The sequence below is a fragment of the Pogoniulus pusillus genome, chromosome 42 (assembly GCF_015220805.1).
Source record: "Pogoniulus pusillus isolate bPogPus1 chromosome 42, bPogPus1.pri, whole genome shotgun sequence".
Classification (NCBI taxonomy): Eukaryota; Metazoa; Chordata; class Aves; order Piciformes; family Lybiidae; genus Pogoniulus; species Pogoniulus pusillus.
The window spans coordinates 4,697,785-4,715,714 of record NC_087305.1 but is presented as its reverse complement, the minus strand read 5'-3'; the positions used below and the strand labels follow the sequence as shown (position 1 = coordinate 4,715,714).

At 60.0% G+C, this 17,930-nt stretch overlaps 2 protein-coding genes across 5 annotated transcripts in view; both read left to right on the top strand.

Annotated features, from left to right (window-relative positions):
* The first annotated feature begins 365 nt into the window (after nt 1-365).
* On the top strand, nt 366-16,888 carry SLC25A37 (solute carrier family 25 member 37). 4 transcript variants are annotated; one of them, XM_064175681.1, is made up of 4 exons: nt 366-641; nt 11,376-11,460; nt 13,881-13,937; nt 16,034-16,888. In XM_064175681.1, the coding sequence occupies exons 1-4, from the start codon at nt 432-434 to the stop codon at nt 16,552-16,554; spliced, it is 873 nt and encodes a 290-aa protein (XP_064031751.1). In that variant the 5' UTR covers nt 366-431; the 3' UTR covers nt 16,555-16,888. The 4 variants fall into 4 exon arrangements, with proteins under 4 accessions (XP_064031751.1, XP_064031749.1, XP_064031750.1 ...); XM_064175679.1 differs by having other exon boundaries at nt 11,376-11,604; XM_064175680.1 differs by lacking the exon at nt 13,881-13,937 and having other exon boundaries at nt 11,376-11,604.
* SNRPG (small nuclear ribonucleoprotein polypeptide G) overlaps nt 10,323-17,930 on the top strand; it is a 322,953-nt gene continuing 315,345 nt past the window's right edge. Inside the window, exon 1 of the mRNA XM_064175690.1 lies at nt 10,323-10,327. The gene's annotated coding sequence lies outside the window, so the exon portion shown is untranslated. The remainder of the gene's footprint in view (nt 10,328-17,930) is intronic.

The following is a 17,930-nucleotide window of genomic DNA, read 5'->3' as shown; positions in this document are numbered from 1 at the left end:
ACGGTCACGGAGGGGGTGCCAGGGGCAGGGGACAGGGAGGTGCCCGCGGGATGCGCTCCCGCCCCGCGGCCGCACTGCAGCGATCTCCACATGCTCGGCGCTGGCCGGGGGCAGCGCACCCCGCGCAGGCCACTCCCTGCTGGTCTATCCAATCACGTTCCCACATCCCCGCCCTCCTTTCCTCGCCATTCGCTCGCCTCCCTGCCAATCACTCCCCATCGCCCGCCCCGTGACGTCACTGACGGGTCCCTGGCGCGGCCCAATGCGGGGGGCGGGCGGGGAGAGCGGAGCGTCGCTATTGGCTGGAACGCGGTGGGGGCGGGAGCGGGAGCGGGCGTGGGCGCGGCCTTAAAGCGGCGCCGGTGCCGCCGCGGCCGGTCCCATCCGGTCTGCCGCCGAGCGCCGCGTCCCGTTCCGCCGCTACCGGGCGGATGGAGCTGAGTTGTGGAGTGGGGGGCAGCGCGGCGGCACCCCCGGGGCCTGGCCCGCCCCCCCCCGCCGCCGCCACCCCCGGGCAGCCAATGGAGAGTGAGGAGTACGAGAGCCTGCCCAGCGGCGCCTCGCTCGGCACCCACATGATGGCCGGGGCGGTAGCGGGCATCATGGAGCACACGGTCATGTACCCGGTGGACTCGGTCAAGGTGCGTGTCTGATGAGCGGAGGTTCGGGCTGGCCACCGAAAAACCTCCGGGAGCGGCCGCCGGTATGCATAAGATGGAACGAGATGTGCGACCGGGGGGTGTGCACCGGGTACCGGTGGGGCTCAGGAACGTGCGTGCGTGGACTAACGGGGGTGCCCGGCAGGGCGCATACACCGGGTACCGGGGGGTGTGCGGTAGTGCGCCGGTGGTGCGCGTACGGAGGGATGCACGCAGGGGATACCGAAGATGTACGGGAGTGCGTGTACGAGGTACCGGGAGTATGCAGGAGTGCACCGGGAGCGCTTGAGTGCTTGCACTGAGTACCGGAGGTGTACGGGAGTGCATGTCCAAGGTACCGGGAGTATGCAGGAGTGCACCGGGAGTGCTTGAGTGCTTGCACTGAGTACCGGAGGTGTACGGGAGTGCATGTCCAAGGTACCGGGAGTATGCAGGAGTGCACCGGGAGTGCTTGAGTGCTTGCACTGAGTACCGGAGGTGTACGGGAGTGCGTGTACGAGGTACCGGGAGTATGCAGGAGTGCACCGGGAGCGCTTGAGTGCTTGCACTGAGTACCGGAGGTGTACGGGAGTGCATGTTCAGGGTACCGGGAGTATACAGGAGTGCACCGGGAGCGCTTGAGTGCTTGCACTGAGTACCGGAGGTGTACGGGAGTGCATGTCCAAGGTACCGGCAGTATGCAGGAGTGCACCGGGAGTGCTTGAGTGCTTGCACTGAGTACCGGAGGTGTACGGGAGTGCATGTCCAAGGTACCGGGAGTATGCAGGAGTGCACCGGGAGTGCTTGAGTGCTTGCACTGAGTACCGGAGGTGTACGGGAGTGCATGTCCAAGGTACCGGGAGTATGCAGGAGTGCACCGGGAGTGCTTGAGTGCTTGCACTGAGTACCGGAGGTGTACGGGAGTGCATGTCCAAGGTACCGGGAGTATGCAGGAGTGCACCGGGAGTGCTTCAGTGCTTGCACTGAGTACCGGAGGTGTACGGGAGTGCACGGGATGCCGAGGGTATACAGGGATGCGTGCTCGTGGAGTACCGGGGCTGTGCGGGGATGCTCGCAGGGGGTAGCGGCGATGTGCAGGAGTGCCCTGGGTGCCAGGCTTTGCCCTGGTGCCAGCAGGAGAGCACACACCGAGGCCCGGGGTGCAAGGAGGTGTGCGAGGGGTGCTGGGATGCTGCGTGGAGGCAGCGGAATTGGGACTGTGCTGTTAGGGAGGAGCACAGAGGAGCTGGAGGTGGGTGAGGACTAAACTCCTGCAGTGTGACCCTGAGATGCCACCTCTGAGGTGTGCCATGGAAGCCACCCACCCCTGGGCAGCTGCAGCATCCTCGGTCCCGGTCAGCTTTGCACAGCCTGTGCAGTGTGCCAGTGCTGGGCCTTGCAAGAGCCTTCCTGGGGCTGCCTCCCCGGAGCTGGAGGTGCCAGCAGTGCCCTTCCAGCCTGGGGTGCTGGGTGGCTCTTCCCTGCCGTGGTGCTGCAGCCCTCAGTGCAAGAGGGGAGAGCTGGAGGGATGGAATGGTTCATGTGGTGGATGTGAAGGTGAATGCCAGAGGTGAAAGCCTCCTCCCTGGAGGTGTTTCAGGCCAGGCTGGATGAGGCTGTGGGCAGCCTGATCAAGTGTGAGGTGTCCCTGCCCACGGCAGGGGGATTGGCACTGGCTGCTCCTTGTGGTCCCTTCCAACCTTGGCTGGCTCTATGGTTAGGTGTGGTGAGAACCTGACCTTGTGCCTTTTCCCCTGGCACCATTGGCATCTTCATGCTGAGGGCTCAGGAAAGCTGAAGCCATAGAATCAGGCAGGTTGGAAGAGACCTCCAAGCTCATCCAGCCCAACCTGTCCCCCAGCCCTATCCCATCAACCAGACCATGGCACTGAGTGTCTCATCCAGTCTTATCTTGAGCACCTCCAGGGACAGCTGGTTGGGTTTTTACTGCAGAGCAGCTGCTTGAGGCTAACAAGCCTGCAGCAGAGGAGGCTCAGGGGTGACCTCATTGCTGTCTACAACGACCTGCAGGGAGGCTGTACCCAGGTGGGGGTTGGTCTTTTTTCCCAGGCAACCAGCAATAGAAGAAGGGAACAGAGGCTGAAGCTGTGGCAGGGCAGGTTGAAGCTGGAGGTGAGGAGGAAGTTGTTGGCAGAGAGAGTGATTGGCACTGGAATGGGCTGCCCAGGGAGGTGGTGCAGTGCCCATGGCTGGAGGTGTTGCAGCCAAGGCTGGCTGGGGCACTGAGTGCCATGGCCTGGTTGGTTGGGCAGGGCTGGGGGCTAGGCTGGGCGAGCTTGGAGCTCTCTGCCAGCCTGCTTGGCTCTGTGATAAGCAGCTCTTGGTGCTGTCAGGTCCTCAGGAGGGAAGACTTCACAGCATCATCTCTGTGGTAGGAAGCATCATGAAGGGAATTTCCTCCCTCTGCCCCACCAACCACCTCTGGTGGCTTCCAGAAGAGAAGCTTGGGAGAGGCCAAATGCCCTCTGAGGTGCTGGGTCGGTGGTGCTGACACATCCTCTGTGGTCTGGCTGGGACAGCTGCAGGCAGAGGCTCTCATTTCTTCACTCTTCAATGCAGGGCTCCCTGAAGGAGCAGAAGGGGGAGAGGAGAGGCAGTGCCTTTGCTTCGAGGTGCTGGAGGTCTTGCCAGTGTGCTGTGATAAGCTCTCAGGTTCAGTGTTTTTGGGGGGGTTTCTGCAGGTCTCTGCTTGCTGACTGCCTCATAGGCTTAGGATCACAGAATCAACCAGGTTGGAAGAGACCTCCAAGCTCATCCAGTCCAACCTAGCACCCAGCCCTGGCCAGTCAACCAGACCATGGCACCAAGTGCCTCAGCCAGGCTTAGGCTGCTCTTCACTGCAGGGTCTGTCTGTGGCCACCCCAAGCCCCCCACACCAGCTCCTCTCCCACCAGCTGGCAGGGGCAATGGACACAGATTGGACCCCAGGACCTTCCAGCTCAGCATGAGGAGAAACCTGTTTGGTGTGAGGCTGCTGGAGCCCTGCAGCAGGCTGCCCAGAGAGACTCTGGTGCCTCCTTCTCTGGGGACTTCCAAGACCTATCTGCTTGCCTTCCTGTGTGCCCTACTTGGGCGGGGGGGAGGTTGGAGTGGATGGTCTCCAGAGGTCCCTCCCAACCCCTGCCATCCTGTGGGCAGAGCAGCAGGTTGGCAGCCTGGGCTTGGTGGGGTGGTGGGTGAGGGCATTTCCTCTGCAGGGAAAGTGAAAGCTGTGGCTGGCTTCCCAGAGCAGGAGGTGCTGATCTCACTGGGCAGTGAATTCCTCAGCTGCTTCCGAGCTGGCAGTGCCCATGCCAGGGGATTGCCAGGGCAGAGCCTGGTGCTGGGAATTGCCTCGCTCAGCAAACTGCTGTGAGGTGCTTGGGAGCAGATAAAATTGCCCAGCTGTGGGCTTGGCTGCAGGAGATCTCCACTGGAGCTCAGCCAAGGTTACCCCACGTGTTTGGGGGGGGGTCAGAGTGGCAGCTTCAGGCTTTGGGTGCTGCTCTTGCTTTGTGCCTGCCTATGGGAAAAGGCAGGAATGAGCCCCAAAAGGGCTTTGATTTGAGGTGGGAGTAACCAAGCAGCACCAAAGCTTGCAGGAGCAGCTCTCACTTCAGCGTGGGCTGACAGCACCGTGGTGCTGTCCTCCTGCAGTACAGCACCAAAGCTCCTTCCTTCAGCTGGTTATTGGGCTCAGTCCTGGCTGAGCAGGAGGAGAGGAGCAAGCCCAGGGGTATGGATGCTCCAGGCAGAGGCATTGCAGGCACCTGGCTGGGTTGTGCTGTTGAAGACTTACTTTTGGTGGCAGCAAATCATTGCCTCTGACATAGAGAGAGTGAAAATGGGGTCGTCTGGGGGGGACTTGTTTGCTTTTGGACACACAGCTGCTGAGCTCGACAAGGTTGGGGTAGGGCAAGCTGCGTGCTGGCAGTGCCCCGTCGAGCCCAGGAGTTAAAACAGTGCCCTATGGACCTGGGTGAAGCTGAGAGGTAGGTGTGAGACAGCACAGAAAACACCCCGAGGTGCTGGTGGTGCCACACAGGCTGGGGCATGCTGGAGGTACCCATGTGGAGCCTCCTGGCAGCTGCCAGCTGCCATCACCCAGCGGTGACTTACAGCCTGGCTGGCTCCGCTCCTGTGCTTCACAGCAGCAAGGGAAGCTCAGCCCAGGTTGGGTTTGCCAACTAAAGCTTCAGCAGCAGGCTGGTGGTCGCTGGGGCTTGCTTGGTGGTCGCTGGGGTTTGCTTGGTGTCTTTCCCTTCCCATCCTTTTCCCTCCAAGACCTCCTTGAGCTTCAGCCTTTGCCTTCACATTGACCTCTGCCTTAACGCTGAGCTTGCATTTAGGTTCCCAGAGGCTCTGGAGCTCCTCAGGTCCCAACTCACTGACTTGGGCTGCAGGAATTTTCTTTTCTGGATGTTTTCCACGGTGCTCAAAGCCTGTTTTGGTTTGGAGCTGCTGCAGATGCAGCTGTCCTGGCAAGCCTGACCAGCCTCCGAGTTAATTTGAATCATCAGCATGACAAAACCTCCTGTCCTGGCAGCTTCTGGAGGGCTCCCCTGGAGCCACCTCCCTCCTCTTAAGGCATTTTCTAACCGGGCTGCTGGAGCTGTGTTCCCAGGGCAGGTAAAGCAGCTGCCTTCAGGAGGTGAAGAGCAGTTACCCTCCCCTGGAAATGAAGTGAGACAGCTTGGTGAGGAACTGGAGATGTGCTGGGCTTGGGCATCCCTTCCTGGGGAGCTGGAACACCTCTGCTATGAGGAGAGACTGAGGGAGTTGGGGCTGTGCAGGCTGGAGAGGAGAAGGCTCCCAGGGGACCTTCTTGTGGCCTTGCAGGATCTGAAGGGGGCTACAGGAAAGCTGGGGAGGGAGTTTTTAGGCTGTCAGGTAGGGATAGGATTGGGAGGGATAGAACAAAGCTGGAAATGGGGAGAGTCAGCCTGGATGTTAGGAAGTTGTTCAGCATGAGGGTGGTGAGAGCCTGGCAGGGGCTGCCCAGGGAGGTGGTGGAAGCCTCTGGTTTGGTTTGGGCTCAGGGATGCTGAGGTGGAAGGTTCTGGTTTGGTTTGGGCTTTGGGCTCAGGGATGCTCAGGTGGAAGGTTCTGGTTTGGTTTGGGCTTTGGGCTCAGGGATGCTCAGGTGGAAGGTTCTGGTTTGGTTTGGGCTTTGGGCTCAGGGATGCTTAGGTGGAAGGTTCTGGTTTGGTTTGGGCTTTGGGCTCAGGGATGCTGAGGTGGAAGGTTCTGGTTTGGTTTGGGCTTTGGGCTCAGGGATGCTGAGGTGGAAGGTTCTGGTTTGGTTTGGGCTTTGGCTCAGGGATGCTCAGGTGGAAGGTTCTGCATCCACCCCTCTCAAGCCAGGTCCAGGAGGAGCAATTGCTCTTGACTCACAGCATCACAGAATGGTAGAGGTTGGGAGGGACCTCCAGAGATCATCCAAACCAACCCCCCCTGCCAAAAGCAGGATCACCCAGGGGAGTTGGCACAGGAATGCATCCAGGTGGGTTTGGAAAGGCTCCAGAGAAGGAGACTCCACAGCCCCTCTGGGCAGCCTGCTCCAGGGCTCTGTCACCCTCGCTGTGAAGAAGCTGAGCTGAGACCTGCTGTGCTCCAGCTGCAGCTGGTGGTGGTGAGGCACTGCAGGGCTGTGGCCAACCTGTTGGGCTGACCTCACTGCCCCCTCCCGCGGGCATCTGCAGGTCTGGCTGGGCACCTCCCCAAGCGTCTGTGGCCTGTCTGGGCAGCTGGCAGCCAGTTTGGCACAGAAGGGAGGGACCTCAGAGCTCGAGTGTGGCACAGGGTGGGGGGGTGTGCAGTGGCAGAGCGTGGCACGGGGGGGTGCAGTGGCAGAGCGTGGCATGGGGGAGATGCAGTGGCAGAGCATGGCACAGGGGGGGTGCAGTGGCAGAGCCCTCTCTGGTCAGCAGGCTGTGTCTCAGCCACGCTGCCTGTGTGCTGCTGAAGGCATCCTGCGTGCTGCAGGGGCCCAGCCTGGCTGCCTGCCCCGGGGGTGTGCAGCCTGAACCCCTGCTGCAGACAGAGGAGGAGCTGAGGCCACTCAGCCCCCAGCTCGTTCCTGCTGCACTGTGGCAAAGCAGTGCCCCTGTGCAAGGATCCCCCCAGCTGCAGAGCTGCCTCGGTGGCTCTGGAGAGCAAAGTGCCCTGCAGCAGGGGGGTTGGCTGCTCTTCCCCACACAGCCCCCCCATGAAGCTGGTGCTGGCCCCCCAGCAGCAGGTGACCTGATGAACCTGTTGCTGGGGCTCTTGGCGTTGCCTCTGATGCCCAGGCTGAAGCCAGGGTGCCCAGGATGCCTGTGGTTGTTGGTGAGCTCTTGCCTTATGCAATGAGGATTAACCCAAGTAGGTGGAGAAGTATTTCTTGGCTGCTGAACAAGCTGGGGGTGAGGCTGCTGGAGGAGCTGGTTGGCTTCAGATAGGTGGCAGGAGCTTGTCTGGGGGGGGGGGGAGGGCTGCACAGCTCATCCTTCACACCAAGATAAACTTATCCTGGCTGGAACAGAGCTTGGACCTGTCCTCAGCTCCCTGCCTGGTGCATTGCAGCAGCCACAGCTTGGCTTTGGTTTTACTCCTTGGGCTGTTGGTCCTGTTTGTGTCCACACACCCAGTGCAAGGTGCAAGCCTGGTGGTGGTGATGCCAAGGGTGGTCTGCCTGAGGTGGGTCCAGCAGGCACTCACCACCCACCCTGGGCTGCAGTGTGAGCTGTTGAACCCTCCTAGAGTGGCTCAGTGGTGGTGCTGCTCTGTTCTGATGTGAGCTGGACCCTCAGGAGAGGGTGGAGATGCTCAGGATTGGTTCCCAACAGCACAGCTCCATGGCTCTGGATCCTGCAGGTGCCAGGCTGAGAGCTTGTTGCTTCTCCCTGCTCACCTTCTGGAGGAGATGCTGCTGCTGCTGCCTGTTTGGAGCCCTAAGGGTCACTGAGTCACTGAACATCAGGTTGGAAAGGACCCTCAGGGATCATCTGGTGCAGCCCTGGTCAAAAGGTCTCTCCAAGCCTCTCTGCTCCCGACTCTAAGGATGCTGTTTTCCTGCCTGAGGGCTTGGGGAAGGAGGTTCCACCATAGCAGGAGGAGAGACTTGTTTGGTGTGAGGGTGCTGGAGGCCTGGAGCAGGCTGCCCAGAGAGGTTGTGTGGAGTCTTCTTCTCTGGAGGCTTTCAAAGTCACCTGGATGTGTTCCTGGGTGACCCTGCTTTGGCTGGGGGGGGTTGGACTCCTCTCTAGAGGTCCCTTCCAGCCCTGTGGTTCTGGTACTTGCTTCAGATCTGGGTGGACTTAGCAGTGCAGGGATAACCACTGGGACTCAACGTCATAGAACCAGTCAGGGCTGGAAGGGAGCACAAGGAGCAGGCAGTGCCCACCCCCTGCCATGCCCAGGGACACCCTACCCTAGAGCAGGCTGCACACAGCCTCAGCCAGCCTGGCCTCAAACACCTCCAGCCATGGGGGCTCAACCCCCTCCCTGGGCAGCCCCTGCCAGGCTCTCACCACTCTCCTGCTCAACAACTTCCTCCTCCCCTCCAGCCTCACCCTCCCCACCTCCACCTTTGCTCCATCCCCCCCACTCCTGCCACTCCCTCACAGCCTCAAAAGTCCCTCCCCAGCTTTTTTGGAGCCCCCTTCAGATGCTGGCAGGCCACAAGAAGGTCTCCTGGGAGCCTCCTCTGCTGCAGCCTGCACAGCCCCAACTCTTTCAGGCTGTGCTCACAGCAGAGCTGCTGCAGCCTCTCAGCATCCTCCTGGCCCTGCTCTGGACACTCTCCAGCATCTCCACAGCCCTCTTGGCCCAGGGGCTCCAGAGCTGGATGCAGGACTCCAGGTGGGCTCTCAGCAGAGCAGAGGGGGAGAATCCCCTCCCTGGCCCTGCTGGCCACACTGCTGCTGCTGCAGCCCAGGCTCTGCTTGGCTCTCTGGGCTGCAAGTGCACACTGCTGGCTCCTGCTGAGCTTCTCCTCCAGCAGCACCCCTAAGTCCCTCTCCTCAGGGCTGCTCTCCAGCCTGGCACTGCCCAGCCTGGAGTTGTGCTTGGCATTGCCCCCACCCAGATGTCTTTTCCAACCTCAATTCCCCTGCTCGTGTGCAGGGCACTGAGCTGTTGGCTCAGCTCTCAGCCTGCTTGGCTGCTTTCACAGCTTGGGTTTATCACTCTGGGTTAAAGTCCTGAGTCCAGCTCTGATCTCCTTGCCCTCAGACAGTGGCTGTGAAAGTGCCTCTCAGTTTCCAGGAGCTCTGGAGGAGGGTCTGGGGGAATTGAAGGTCCACACCTGAAACACTTTGATTGGCTTCATCGTGCCTGGAAGCTGAGCTGTAGTATTACCTCCTGGCTGGTGCAGTTGATAAGCTTGCAGGGCTGTGGCCCAATGAGGAAGTGTGGTGGAGGTGGCCCTGGGCAGGCTCTGCCTTTGCAAGGGTTGTTGAAGCTCTGCCAAGGAAGGAGCTGCTGCTGCCTTGGCTGCAAAGGCAGTGCCCGTGCTGGTGTGGCACAGACACGTGTGGCCATGGCACCTGGGGGCAGGGTTTAGTGGCCATGCTGCTGCTGGCTTGGACTTGGTGACTTGGAGGTGTTCAAGGCCAGGTTGGGTGAGGCCTTGAGCAAGTTGGGCTGGTGGGAGGTGTCCCTGCTCATGGCAGGGGTGGGTGGTTAGAGTGGGATGACCTTTAGGGTCCCTTCTGACCCAAACTCTTCTGTGCAGCTCTGAGTTTAGAGCTCATTCCCAACACTTCTGTGCTTCTGTTCTGTGTTATCAGCTTTGTTCTGAAGGGAGGGTCCCAGCTGGAGGCATCCTCCTCATCAAACCCAGATGCCCTCTGCACTGTAGCTCTCTGAGATGATCTTTAAGGTCCCTTCTGATCACATTGGGTGCTTCTGTCCTCCACAACCTCCCTGGAGGTGTTCAGCACCAGGCTGGATGAGGCCATGAGTGACCTGTTCTAGCAGGAGGTGTCCCTGCCTATGGTACAGGGCAGGTTGGAACTGGCTGAGCTTTGAGCTCCCTTCCAGCCTAACCCATCCTATGGAATTGTCCAGCTCAGGCTGTTGGTGGCTGCAGGGCACCATGGAGCTGGGAGGGCAGATCCTAGAATCAAACAGGTTGGAAGAGACCTCCAAGCTCATCCAGCCCAACCTATCCCCCAGCCCTATCCAATCAACCAGAGCATGGAGATCCAGGATCAGGGAGCCTCTGCCCTTTAGCTTGCTGGGGGACATCCTCCCCAGGTGGAGCTTCTCAGGTCAGGTGGCTTTTCCCTTTCTCTTCTACCTGGAGGTTACTGCAGGTATCTCATTTTTCTCAACCTGCCCTTCTAGGAAACCTCTTGCCCAATCCTGACCTGCCTCTGCCCAGCCAGAGTCACAAGCAGCTGAGCAACACCAGGAGCAACAAGCTGGGGCAGAGAGCTGGGAGTGGTGTGAGCAAGAGGCAATTAAAGAGCTAACTGTGCCTACCCCAAGCCTTTGGAACAACTGCACCCTCTGCATTCCCTGCTCTGCTCCAGCCATAAACAGGAGCAGAGGTCACACTTCCCTCTGAGAAGCCTCCAGGCTTGTGGTGTTGCAATGGGCTTCATCTGCCTGGGCTGGCAGGTGAGATGTGGAGGCACAGAGAGGTGCTCCTGGCATGGCTGCAGCCAGGGGCTCAGTTGGTGACCTGCTTGGCAGCTGAAGAATCCCAGCGTGGTGGTGGTGGTGGTGGAGATCAGGCAGGCCAAGCCCTGCCAAAGCAGGGGCACACAGAGTGCTGGAGGGAGGCCAGAGGAGGTCACAAAGATGCTGCCAGGGCTGCAGCAGCTCTGCTGTGAGCACAGGCTGAGGGAGCTGGGGGGGTGCAGCCTGCAGAGGAGAAGGCTCCAGGGGAACCTCAGAGCCAATGGCATCCTGGGCTGGCTGAGGAGCAGTGTGGGCAGCAGGACAAGGGAGCTGCTTCTGCCCCTGTGCTCAGCACTGCTCAGGCCACCCCTGCAGTGCTGTGTCCAGTTCTGGGCTCCTCCATTGCAGAGAGATGCTGAGGTGCTGGAAGGTGCCCAGAGCAGGGCAGCAAGGCTGGGGAGGGGCCTGGAGCACAGCCCTGTGAGGAGAGGCTGAGGGAGCTGGGGGGGTGCAGCCTGCAGCAGAGGAGGCTCAGGGCAGAGCTGATTGCTGCCTGCAGCTGCCTGCAGGGAGGCTGTAGCCAGGTGGGGTTGGGCTCTGCTGCCAGGCAGGCAGCAACAGAAGGGGCCAGAGGCTGAAGCTGTGTCAGGGCAGGTTGAGGCTGTCTGTGAGGAGGAAGTTGTTGTCAGAGAGAGTGATTGGCACTGGAATGGGCTGCCCAGGGAGGTGGTGCAGTGCCCATGGCTGGAGGTGTTGCAGCCAAGGCTGGCTGGGGCACTGAGTGCCATGGTCTGGTTGGTTGGGCAGGGCTGGGGGCTAGGCTGGGCTGGCTGAGCCTGCAGCTCACTTCCAGCCTGCTTGGCTCTGTGGTTCTGCTCTATCATTCTCCACTGCTTCCTTTCCACACCACCTCGGGACCAGGAGACCTTTGCAGCCTCACAGTGCCATGCTCTGGTCGATTGGCCAGGGCTGGGTTGGGTTGGATGAGCTTGGAGCTCTCTGCCATCCTGCTTGATTCTATGACCCTGCCCCTCCTGAGGCTCAGCCCTGCAGCTGCCTGTGCCTGCTGCTCTTTGCCTTCCAGCTGGGTGAACTGAAGCCTCTTCCCTTCGTGTGCTTCCCTTGCAGACCAGGATGCAGAGCTTGCAGCCGGATCCCAAGGCCCAGTACAGGAGTGTCTACGAGGCTCTGAAGAAGATTGTCCTGACAGAAGGTTTCTGGAGGCCCTTACGTGGCATTAATGTCACCATGCTGGGGGCTGGCCCTGCCCATGCCCTCTACTTCGCCTGCTATGAGCAGATGAAACAGTCCTTAAGTGACATTCTCCAGCACGGAGGCAACAGCCACTTGGCCAATGGTATTTGGGGGTCTTTGCACACAGCCAAACTCAACTTGCTTGCAGTTAGCAGCCCTGTCCTTTGCTTGCTTCATTGCCTTTAGCCTGACCTCCTCCAGCCTGCTCTGCTCCTGGAAGATCTGCTGTAAAGATCCGTGTGGGAGGATGCAAGATGCAAACGCAGCCTGCAGGTCTCAGCCCCTGCTCCTCTGGCTGAGTGCTTCGTGCTGGTCACCATCCTCCTCTCCACCTGCTGAGCCCTGGTTTAGGACTGCTGACTGCTTGGATACAGGGGGCTGGGCTGGCTGCAGCAGAGCAGAGAAGCTCTTGCCCTGCCTTGATGGCAGAGTTGTGCAGCCACCACAAGCCTTGCTCTGATCTGGGGTTCTGCACCACTCAGCAGATTATTCTAGCATGGGTGATGAATGCATTGGACAAGAGGTGCTGAGGTGCAGCTGGAGGCTGCTGCTCCTGGCCTGGTGTTGAAGGCATCATCTAAACCTCTTGAGGTTGTTCCAGATGTCTCCCTTGGAGCTCCAGCATGGTAAAGTGCACTGCAATCCTCTGTGTGCTCGCATGCTCTGGGAAGTGATTCTGCTTCCACCAGGCAGGCTTTGGGGGGTTAGCTCCAGCAATACCTCTGGGACAGCAGAAACCCTCTGAGGGAGCAGCCAAGGGTGGTACAAAAGGGTTTGTGTAGGGGACAGTTCTGCCTGGTCGTGGTGGGGTGGGAGGGATCCACCATGGCAGCCACTGCACAGGATCCCAGCGTGGTCGTGGTGGTGGTTGGAAGGGACCTCTGCAGATCAGAGGCTCAGAGGATGTCAGGGGTTGGAAGGGACCCAAAGAGCTCATCCAGTCCAAGCCCCTGCCACAGCAGGACCACACAATCAGCTCAGGGCACACAGAACACATCCAGACAGGCCTGGAGAGGCTCCACACAAGGAGACTCCACAACCTCTCTGGGCAGCCTGTGCCAGGCTCTGGGACCCTTCCAGCCAAGAAGTTGCCCTTGTGCTGAGCAGCAACCTCCTGTGCTGCAGCTTCCATCCACTGCTGCTGCTCCTGTCCCAGGGAGCAGTGAGCAGAGCCTGTCCCCCCCTCCTGACCCCCAGCCCTCAGAGAGTTACAGACACTGATTCAATCCCCTCTCAGTCTTCTCTTCTGCAGCCTAAGCAGCCCCAGGGCCCTCAGCCTCTCCTCCCCAGGCACTGCTCCACTCCCCTCCTCATCCTCACAGCCCTCCCTTGGGCTCTCTGCAGCAGTTCCTGTCCCTCTTCACCTGGGGAGCCCCAAACTGAAGGCAGCTCTCAAGAGGAGGTCTCCCCAGGGCAGAGCAGAGGCAGAGGAGAACCTCCCTGGCTCTGCTGGACACACTCTGCTCAGTGCCCCCCAGGACCCCATTGGCCTCTTGGCCCCCAGAGTACATTGCTGTGCCAGGGATGCTCTCCCCCAGCACTCCCAGCTCCCTCTCCTTTGGGGTCATGCAGTCCAACTCCCCTGCTGGAGCAGGGGCATCCAGAGCAGCTTGCCTGGGGTGAGTTTGGCTCATCTCCAGAGATGACCACAACCTCTCTGGGCATCCTGCAGTGCTTCATCACCCTCAAAGCAGTCAAAGCCACTTGCCTTGACCCAACCCAGCTCACTTAAGGGCCTAAACATAGGATCCCAGAGTTGTTCCTGTTGACACCTTGAGCATCCTCAAGCTCCAACCTTCAACCTCCTTCCTGGCAGGTTGCTTTTTGCTGTTGTGGTGCTCCCCATCTTTTCCCTCTGCAGCAGCTGCAGGCTCTTGGTGCCAGCAGCAAAACCTCTAAAGAGGTGCTCAAAACTCTTATGGGCCAGAGAGAACTTGAGAATGGAAGCCAAGAGCAAAGGAGAAGCTCTGGCTCCAGAGGCCAACCGCAGAGTTAGTGTCTAGGAGTGGAAGAAGTGGCTCAGGATGGATCTGCTCAGCCACTTGGGAAGGTTGCTCACTCCCCAGCCCAGGCTGGGTGAAGCTGGTGGTGTCTTGCATGGGCAAAGCCCTTGTGAGCAGCCAGGAGGGTGATGGCTGTGATCCTTTTGAGGAGCAGATCTTGGTTGCTTTCAAGCTGCTCAGCCTGGGATTTATTCCTGCCCTGGGAATGAGTCACTGGCTGCTTCCTTGGGCTTGCTGCAGGGCTGGGCTGTGCTGCCTGGTTTAGCTGCTGGACCTCCACCATCCCCTTTTGCCTTTGTGGATGGCAGTGCCTGAGCAATTAAAAAGCCTCAGGAGTCAGCAGCCAGGGCTTGAAGGATCTTCTTGTGTCTTGCAGGTGTAGCTGGGAGCGTGGCCACGCTGCTCCACGACGCAGTGATGAACCCTGCTGAAGGTAACGCCCTGCCGAGGTGCTGCACCCCCCCTTAGCCTGCCAGGGCACCCAGGCCACCCTGCACCACCCTCAGCAGCCCCAGCACTTGCTTGCAGTGGCTCTGCCCAGCTGTTCCATGAGCTCAGGCCAGTGGGATGGGATGAAGCCTGCCTGGTTGTCTTCTCCGGGAGGATGAGTGGGGGACTTGAGCACCTCCCCCAGGAAGGGAGACTGAGAGCCCTGGGGCTGGTTAGTCTGGAGAGGAGAGGGCTGAGAGGAGACCTGAGCAAACATCTGAGGGGTGGGGGCCAGTGGCTGAGGCCAATCTCTTTGTGCTGGTCAGCAGCAATGGATGCAAACTGGAACAGAGAAGGTTTCACCTCAGCAGCAGGAGGAACTTCTTTGGTGTGAGGGTGCTGGAGGCCTGGAGCAGGCTGCCCAGAGAGGTTGAGGAATCTTCTTCTCTGGACCCTTTCCAAACCTGCCTGGGTAGCATTCCTGTGAGAACTGCCCTGGGGGCTTCTGCCTTGGCAGTGAGGTTGGACTCGATGATCTCTGGAGGTCCCTTCCAACATCTAAGGTTCTGTGACTCATACTTGTCAAGTGCCTGTGTGCTGTACCCAGCCAGGAGCAGCTCCTTTGCTGTGAGGGTGCTGGAGCCCTGGAGCAGGCTGCCCAGACAGGTTGTGGAGTCTCCTTCTCTGGAGAGATTCCAGCCCTACCTGGCTGAGCTCCTGTGCAAGCTGCTCTGGGCCAAGCTGCTTTAGGTAAGGAGGTTGGAGTTAGATGTCACCAGAGGTCCCTTCCACCCAGCACCATTCTGTGGTGGTAGCTCCAGGGCCAGAGTGGCTGAGAGCAGGCAGGCAGAGAGGGCCCTGGGGGTGCTGGCAGAGAGGAGCTGCAGAGGAGGCAGCAGTGCCCAGGTGGGCAGCAGAGCCAATGGCATCCTGGGCTGGCTGAGGAGCAGTGTGGGCAGCAGGACAAGGGAGGTTCCTCTGCCCCTGTGCTCAGCACTGCTCAGGCCACCCCTGCAGTGCTGTGTCCACTCCACAACCTCCCTGGAGGTGTTCAAGGCCAGGCTGGATGAGGCTTTGAGCAATCCCAGCTGGAGGGAGGTGTCCCTGCCCTTGCAGCAGGGGTTGGAGCTGGATGAGCTTTAAGCTCCCTTCCAACTCAAACCATTCTGTGGCTCTCTCTTAAAGGGTCTCTTCCAAGCAAACTGATTTGGGGTTCTGTGGTGTAGCAGCTGGGACTTGGAAAGGGACATTGGGGTGGGGGCTGGGTGGTCAGGAGGGGTGGGTCTGGCTGGTTGGAGGGGGTCTGGCTGGTCGGGGTCTGGCTGGGTCTGGTCAGGATCTGGCTGGTGTGGTCAGGGTCTGGGGCTGGCTGGTCTGGTCAGGGTCTGGGTGGCAGGATCTGGCTTGGGCTGGCTGAGCTGGGTCTGGCTGGTCAGGATCTGGCTGGTCCTAGCTGGTCTGGGTGGGTCTGGATCAGGGTCTGGCTGGGTGTCAGGATCTGGGTGGTCTTAGCTGGTCTGGGTTGGGGTGGGTCTGGCTGGTCTGGTCTGGGTCTGGGTATCAGAGTCTGGTTGGTCCTAGCTGGTCTGGGTCAGGGTGGGTCTGGCTGGTCTGGGTCAGGGTCTGAGTGGCAGAGTCTGGCTGGTCCTAGCTGGTTTGGGTCAGGGTCTGTCTGGTCTGGGTCTGGCTGGGTCTGGGTATCAGAGTCTGGCTGGTCCTAGCTGGTCTGGGTCTGGCTGGGTCTGGGTATCAGAGTCTGGCTGGTCCTAGCTGGTCTGGGTCAGGGTTTGGCTGGGTCTGAGTGGCAGAGTCTGGCTGGTCCTAGCTGGTCTGGGTCAGGGTCTGAGTGGCAGAGTCTGGCTGGTCCTAGCCCGTCTGGGTCAGGGTCTGGCTGGGTCTGAGTGGCAGAGTCTGGCTGGTCCTAGCTGGTCTGGGTCAGGGTCTGAGTGGCAGAGTCTGGCTGGTCCTAGCTGGTCTGGGTCGGGGTGGGTCTGGCTGGTCTGGTCGGGGTCTGGCTGGGGTCTGGCTGTTGTGGTGAGCAGGAAAAGCTGTTGCTCAGCTCAGGCTCTTTCTCTCCCGGTGCCCCCCCCGGCGGAGCAGTGGTGAAGCAGCGGCTGCAGATGTTCAACTCCCCTTACACGTCGGTGGTGGCCTGCGTGAGGACGGTGCAGAGGACTGAAGGCTTTGGTGCCTTCTATCGCAGCTACACCACCCAGCTCACCATGAACGTCCCCTTCCAGGCCATCCACTTCATCACCTACGAGTTCATGCAGGAGCAGCTCAACCCCCACCGGGACTACCACCCCCAGTCCCACATCGTCTCCGGCGCCGTCGCCGGGGCCGTGGCCGCCGCAGCCACCACTCCTCTGGACGTCTGCAAGACCTTGCTCAACACCCAGGAGAACCTGGCCCTCAGCTCTGTCAACGTCAGTGGGCACCTCTCGGGCATGCTGAACGCCTTCAAGACTGTCTACCAGCTGGGAGGGCTCCCAGGGTACTTCAGGGGGGTGCAGGCTCGAGTCATCTACCAGATGCCTTCCACGGCCATCGCCTGGTCGGTCTATGAGCTCTTCAAGTACCTGCTCACCAAGCACAAGGTGGAGAGAAGAGCATCCTTGTGAGTGCCTGGGCCAGGAGGGAGTGCTTCAACCTGGACTGAGTGCCTGGGCCAGGAGGGAATGCCTCAACCAGCACTGAGTGCCTTGGACCAGGAGGGGATGCTTCAACCTGGACTGAGTGCCTGGGCCAGGAGGGGATGCTTCAACCTGGACTGAGTGCCTTGGACCAGGAGGGGATGCTTCAACCTGGACTGAATGCCTGGGCCAGGAGGGAATGCCTCAACCTGGACTGAGTGCCTGGGCCAGGAGGGAATGCCTCAAGCAGGACTGAATGCCTGGGCCAGGACTGAGTGCCTCAACCTGGACTGAGTGCCTGGGCCAGGACTGAGTGCCTCAACCTGGACTGAATGCCTGGGCCAGGACTGAGTGCCTCAACCTGGACTGAGTGCCTGGGCCAGGACTGAGTGCCTCAACCAGGAGGGAATGCCTGGGCCAGGAGGGAATGCCTCAAGCAGCACTAAATGCCTCAGCTAGGACTGAATGCCTGGACCAGGAGTGAATGCCAGCCCCTGTGTCCCCTCTCTGCATATCTGCCTGTGCCTGCAGGCCAAGCAGCCTAGGGGCCCTGCTGGTGGCCTCCCAGCTGATGCCAACAGAGCCAACCAGCACTGGGCCTCTGCTGGTGGCCTCCCAGCTGATGCCAACAGAGCCAACCAGCCTTGGGGCCCTGCTGGTGGCCTCCCAGCTGATGCCAACAGAGCCAAGCAGCCCTGGGGCCCTGCTGGTGGCCTCCCAGCTGATGCCAACAGAGCCAACCAGCCCTGGGGCTCTGCTGGTGGCCTCCCAGCTGATGTCCCTGTCCCCCTCCCAAGGTTTCAAGTGTGACCCTCAGTCCCTGTGTCCTCCTCCTTAGCTTCACCAAGGCCTGAAGCTAATCTCTCTTTAATGCCTTCACTTGGGAGCAGGGAAGTGGCTGCCTGGGGCTCGTTTGGTCCTTCCTCTCTGTGTGTGCTCTGAAGAAGCTGGAAGCTGTAACTGAGTCCTCACCAGAAGGCTTTAGGTGACTCCAGCCTAGCCCTGGGGGGGGGAGGCTTGGGGTTTGATTTTGTTTTCTGCTTTATTTGTGGGGTTTGGGGTTGGGGTTGGGTTGTTTTTGTGTGTGTGTGTGTTTATTTAATCCATTTTCACAGCCAAAAAGCAAAAATCTCCTCAGAACTTTTCCCTTTTCCAGCCAGGAATAGGAACCAGGTGGATAAAGTTTATCCTTTCTTTCCCTGTGCAGCTCTTTAGCTTGGAGGTGGTTTTTGCACTGGGAGATGCTGCAGCTGCCCATAAAGGGCTGAATTCTTCCCTCCTGTGTAAAGGAGGCACAGACCCCACTGACACTTTGGCTTTGCACAGCATTTACCTCCCCAAAATGGTCTGGGTGGGTAAGGTAC